This window comes from Eimeria acervulina, genomic scaffold (genome assembly GCF_000499425.1).
Source record: "Eimeria acervulina Houghton genomic scaffold, Eah_scaff218, whole genome shotgun sequence".
NCBI classification, from domain to species: Eukaryota; Apicomplexa; class Conoidasida; order Eucoccidiorida; family Eimeriidae; genus Eimeria; species Eimeria acervulina.
The window spans coordinates 15,395-21,450 of NW_013550020.1; the positions used below are offsets into that span (position 1 = coordinate 15,395).

General features: G+C 46.4%; 1 protein-coding gene across 1 annotated transcript; it reads right to left on the minus strand.

Moving 5' to 3' along the window:
- Positions 1-36: 36 nt before the first annotated feature.
- EAH_00026210 (RNA polymerase, putative) lies at positions 37-5,630 on the minus strand (the record flags this gene model as incomplete). Its single annotated transcript, XM_013396550.1, has 11 exons — positions 37-130; positions 390-426; positions 1,048-1,133; positions 1,308-1,357; positions 1,655-1,708; positions 2,223-2,254; positions 2,427-2,606; positions 2,720-2,768; positions 2,929-3,483; positions 4,071-4,168; positions 4,760-5,630. The coding sequence occupies 11 exons, from the start codon at positions 5,628-5,630 to the stop codon at positions 37-39; spliced, it is 2,106 nt and encodes a 701-aa protein (XP_013252004.1).
- Between the last annotated feature and the right edge of the window lie 426 nt (positions 5,631-6,056).

Consider the following 6,056-nt stretch of genomic DNA (forward strand, 5'->3'; position numbering starts at 1 on the left):
TATACATGCATATATATATATATTCCGTAGGCAGGGTTAGGTGTCCCTTCGTACTGGCTTGAGGTTGGGGTCAGGCTGATGTGCACTTCTAAATATTTTCGGGTGCGACAAATCTGCGTCTGTGGGTGCGCTGCATTACAAAAGCAAATCAAACAACGAAGAACAAAAAGCATCACGGACGTAGACGAGCAATGAGAAGAGAAGAACAAGGAGGCGAATAAACAATGAGTAGCCCCACGGGTGGCGACCCTCAGTTGCGAGAATAACTCAAGACGCTCAATGCGATTAAATGAGGTGAAGAATACGAAAAATTGATTAAGTGTGAGGACATGATCGTCGTGAGACGTCAGTCTAAACGACGATATTAGAGACCCACTGGGGCGTCTCACCAATTCACATCCCCCATCCAGATAAGCGGCTTCTTCTCTGACACAGGAAAAACGCATAGCAGTGCATGCCCCAAACTCTATACCCTAAACGCAAACAATTGCTGCTGCGAGTAGTAGGACGAAGTAAAGGCAATGCCTGTTGAAGATGCTCTTTTGAAAAGACGCTCGAGTGAAGGAAGGCAGATAATACAATGGATGCAGATTTGGCAACAAAAACCAAATGCTGCTCTTCCTACTGCGAGGAACCAGTACACTATAGCGCTACTGACAGCCGCACATACAAAACATATTATATACGCATTTTTTAAATGCATGGTATGAATCATATATATATATTTCATATCCCGATTCGTCTGGGTGCATGCGCCTTCGGCTGAACAGCCCCGTTTCACAGCGAAATGACAAACAAAATGGTTCAGTTTAAACAGCAAATCTTCGAGAGCCTCACATTCGTGAATATTGAAGCAATTTGTGAATTATGTACAATACACCGATTTAAATACATATGCAAATATATATATATATATAGATGTTCAAATGTAGGCACTTCAATATGTGTGCGTAAATACATGAATATACATTTAAATAAATATGTTAAAATATATATACTTAAATATATATATATATATATATTTACTCGTTTGAGGGCACCCCTCACTTTGTTGCATAAACTTGAGAAGCGCCTCGTCCCAGTTCCTCCGTCTTTGGAAACTGCCTTCTGCCCATCCATTGTTTGGCGAGTATCTGAGAAACCCAACCATCAACCATTCATAACAAATTGAAGCATTCTTACCCGACGCAACAAACGAATAAAACTGCCTCAGTCAGCGTGTTTCCGATTATCTGTTAGACCCAAATCAAAATGGAAGAAAAACGAAGAGAGATATTGTGATGTTGTGAAATGTCTCCTCAACTGACGTTGTGAGAAAAGCAAAACAACCAAAATCAGCCACTATGACCCGACCCTCCTGTACAGACAAACAGCGCACCAGCACCTCACCCACTTATTACAAGGTGCAGCAGCAGCATCGGCTGCAGCGTTAGCAGCAGCAGCGGCAAAACAGCCAGAGCTTGCTATGGTATCGTGTGGGGCTCTTGCAACCGCTGCTTAGGAAGAGAAGCAGTACCAGCAAGGTACTGCGCGAGGCGTTGGTATATTATTGGTTTGTTCTCAGCCCCTCACTGACAGGGGAAAGATAGTGAAGCAGCAGCATCATCACAACCCACAGAAATTCTTGAAGTGTTCTGCAAAAGCGGGGACGTACTGTGTGATGAATACTTGGGTCCTTCTCGTTAAGATTGTAACGAATAGACTCCACCTTACAAACAGATGGCAAAATACAAAAAAGGTACACGGAGAGGAATAAAGTCATAAATTATCAACGCAGTAAACACGAAAAATAGTAAAAATTGACGTGATAAATAACAAGAAGAAAGGCGACAGAATATCGGAGGCATATGGCAAGAAATAAAGTGATAAAGCACCCAGGAGACAAGCGACAAGAAATAGAATGATAAAATGCCGAAGCGCGCATACAACCATTTACGCGAAGCGCACTATGTGAAGGTTCGGAACAATACACAGACTTTAATTATTCCGGAGAGTAAGGGAGATAAACAGAGGAAATGGGACAAAAAGACGAAGGGAAACAGAGGAAGGGAAGGAGAAAAAAAGAATAGAGATAGCAAGTCTCGGGGAGACAAAAAGGGTGAGGATAGAAAAGGCGCAACAGAGACAAGAGAGTGCAGAAGGCAAAAGCCGGGAAGGAGATAAAGAGAGTAAGGGAAACAAAATGAGACAATGAGATAAAAGAACATTCCTGTTCTGCTGACCCGCAGGTGTTTCCTCAGCAGCAAAAACTGTCCTACAGAATCGCCGCAACCCAACACAATCTTCACACGGACAAAACCCATAAATAAATATATATATATATATATAAGTATATATATATATATATATTAGTTCTAGGAACAGCTGCCTCTCAGGATCTCTACGGAGTTAATTGCACCTATCTTTGTCATTGCATGCATGCATACCGCTGTATTTCCAGTCCGCTAGAGACATTAAGACGTTGTAGTCCGGCAGGGCATTCAAAGCAGCACGCAAAGAAGAAGCAATTGTCTCCACTTCTCTCTTTTCTGCTGCTGATGCTGCTCCTGCAGCTTCAGCACGAACTGCCCCACGTTCTCGTGGCTGTCCATCATTCTTTCGACATCCTGTTGGTGAAACACACAAAGCGGGGCAGTGGGAGTACACTGCAGGAAAGAATTCAGTGGGTATGCATGTGCTGCTAATAAATGGCAGATCTAAAGCAAATATACCGACCCACCTGCAGGGCCCATCGCGGGCAGTCGGATCTCTTGCATGCAGATAACGTCCTGATAAACGCAAAAAAAGAAAATACAACGACAATGAATGCGTATTCTACTGACATTGTCTACCACCATGTTTCTTGCCAATCTAAAAGATTCACTTAAGGGGATAAAGAATCATGAACCGCGCCAATCACTCGTTAATGAATGCATCAGCACGACTCACTGGCTTTATTTCCTTCACGTAATCGGCAAACTGCATCCACTGGGATGCTCGAACTCGAGGCAGCAGCCCGTTGACATTCCAAGTAAGAAAAGAGACGGGAATTGGGTCAAGGGGTCCTAAAGGGCCGCACTGCAGCACAGAGCTACGTATTACTGCTGAGGCGGGAGAAGGCGAAAATGAAGTTGGTGGCTTTTTGCTGCACAAGTTGAAGGAGTCGATGCTTCGTTGAACTTTTTGGCCGCTGCGCTTGGCAACCGGGGGCAGGGAGGCCATGTGATTGTCTTTTCGTTTGAGACGCGTTTTCTCATTTTTCCCCTGGAGCACGTCTCCCCCCGCATCTTCTACGATGACCCCTTCATGAGTTTCACAAGAGTGTACGGCCAAGCGTGCGTCAGAACGAGGTTTCAGTACTTCAGATGTTGCGGAGGCAACAACTGGTGTTGCTGTTGTCTGTTTTGTTGGGTTCATGTTGGCCCGAGAAAGGAGTTTTCCGTGCAGCGATTTAGTGTTTTCTTTGAATAGTTGAGCAGTGCTTTCCGCTACTGATTTTGCTCCCTGGTTTCCAGCGAAATCCACATCACAGCCACCGCATAAAGCCGTAGAGCAGAAGCGCGACCCCCCGACAAACGCGGGTTTCCTCCAATACTTCAGACAAGCAGTCGTGTCATTGTTTAAATTCTTTAATTGTGTGAGATGAGTAAAAAAGGGGATTTGCGGACAGGGAAGAGATGCTTCGCTTGAAATTCGCAAGAAATAGATACCGCAGCTGCGGAGCATTGGGTAACGAAGAAAACCAACTAACCATTGAACCCTGACATTTTTAGTTTTGAAAGTTCAGAAATGCTGCACAGAGTTTCCTATCAATCGATCAGTCGGCATTGACCGAAGCCCGTTCGTCGGCCGGTGGCCTGGGGGGGCCCCCACCAGGGGGCCCCCTTGGTCGAGACTGCTAACCTTGGCCTTTGGTGGCAAAACGGGGTATATGTTCTCTTTTAATTCTATGCTGAATTTAGAGAGTATATTGTGAACGCTGTTGCCTATGGGAACACTTCGGCTGCGCCTGAAAAAGCTGCTTGTGAACAGAGCAAACTGCCTCGAAATGCATCTACTGCTTCTCATCTGGAAGAAATAAGTGGTTTTACCATTGCAACAAATCCACTGTTCCCGATCCAAGAAAACGCAACAACCTTCTCCCCAAACACATCAGCATAGATGTCATATATGGAGGAAATATACAAGTCTATAAGACCCACATCAGAATACACACAGATCACATCTGTATACAGGTGATAACTCAGTCTGGTGTGCCTTCGCATTTCTGTACTTCCTTTAATAACCAGATAAGCAGCATTAAGGCAGGCTGTGCAGGCTTGTCGAAACAGAGAAATGAATACCAGCAGGTTTGTGAGTTAAATTTTTCAAAAAAAAAAGTTACTCCAAAAACTATTGAAGGCCTGAATTCAGCACGCCCCCCCCCGGAAAAAAGAATAAAGTGAGCACAGCCCCCTCTGCTATGCAACTGCTCCTTGAGGGGAGTGACTAATATCACGTCACAGATTTGAGGGGTACACAGACAACAAAAGTTGCCCAGGCAGTTGTGGAGACTGCCATGCATCTTCTTTCGGTAGTCCACAAAAGAGAAAACAGTATCTGCTGAGTTTCAGGTCCTAAATGCGTTTGTTGTTTACAGTGACAAGATCTGCAAAGCCGGAGGCACGGTTGGTTTGAGTTGCGCTGCATACGCATCCTGTCTGGCGTTGTTGTTGTTTCTGTCAGTTGTTGAACACCTTTCTATGATGGCAACTGGTGCATTCATACATCACCGTCATACCCTCATCAGCACTTCTTGCCTGGAAAGTTGAGAAGAAAGCCTCTGTGTGTCCGCAACGCTCGCAGATCTCCTTGCAGGTGCTTTTGTTGCCTCCGTCTCCTGCAGAAAGCATGATTTTGAGGTGATGCTGCAGCTGCTGCTGCTCGAACTCAGCCCCCAAAAACCGCTGTTGCCACCCCTTCTTGCTCACGGAGCCGAAGTTGTAGCAGCTGCGGCTGCCGTACATGTATACCCCTCCAGAGGCGAGGCCTGGTTTAGCATAGGTACGCGCCTCCATTCTTTCTATAAGAGATTCCGATTCGTCAGAAGAATGAAGAGGAGCGATATCATGCCCACAGCGACGACACCGCAGCACTGCCTTCTCAGCCGCTAGAGCAAGAGCAGCAGCACCACCGCCTTTCGCGCATGCAGCGGCAGCTGCTACTGCTTCCTCTGCTGCTGTTACCAGATCGCGGCGCAGCTCTATTGGGGCCCCACAGTTCAGACACCCCAGTGCAACTAACCAATCGAAGCTTACGCCCTGCCTCGACGTGACAGTACAGCGCCCAGGTGCAGCGGCACATGTAGGAGCAGATCCGCTCGTAGACGGCTGTGTAAATATACCATCTGCTTCCTGGTTGGCATCGCCGCGCGTTTCCCCTATGGTTGCGAGCTTCCCAGGGGATTCATATTTTAGCCGGGGGGGCCCTGAAGAGAATGCTGCATCGCCTTTCACCTTCTGGCCCAGCACGAGGAACTCCACACAGTCATCCAGCTGCTGCATGTCCTGCTTGACAATTGAACGGCAGCAAGAAGCCTCCCCCAACGGCACACACAACGCCTCGGCTGAACGCGCCAAGTTGAGCGCCTTCGCACTCGGGGTAGTCGCCATTTCGGCTGCAGCTGCAGGTCCTGTAGGATCCTGGAACGCTTCTCTTTATGACTTATAGTTCAAGCAAGATTTAAAAACGGAAAGGTTTTCAAACCCCAAAGTTCGCAGATTTCAGAGGAAGATTCGAATGGCCGAAGCCGCGAAGCCCACGCATGCGGCATACCAACGGACTATGACTAGCTGGAAGCTCGGAGTATGTTGCAAGTAGCTTGAGTTACAATAGAATATCCTCACAGGATTAAGTAAGAAAAACACATAACATTCAACCGAAGGTTAATTAGTACCAGCAAGGCGCGCATGCACGATGGGGCTGCGTTGTCACAGTGTAGCAGCAGCCGTTGTCGTCACTGAGGCTGCTCTAACGTAATCCATCTTAATTCCTCTTTGTGCTTGCATGCAAATATATATATATATATATATATATAT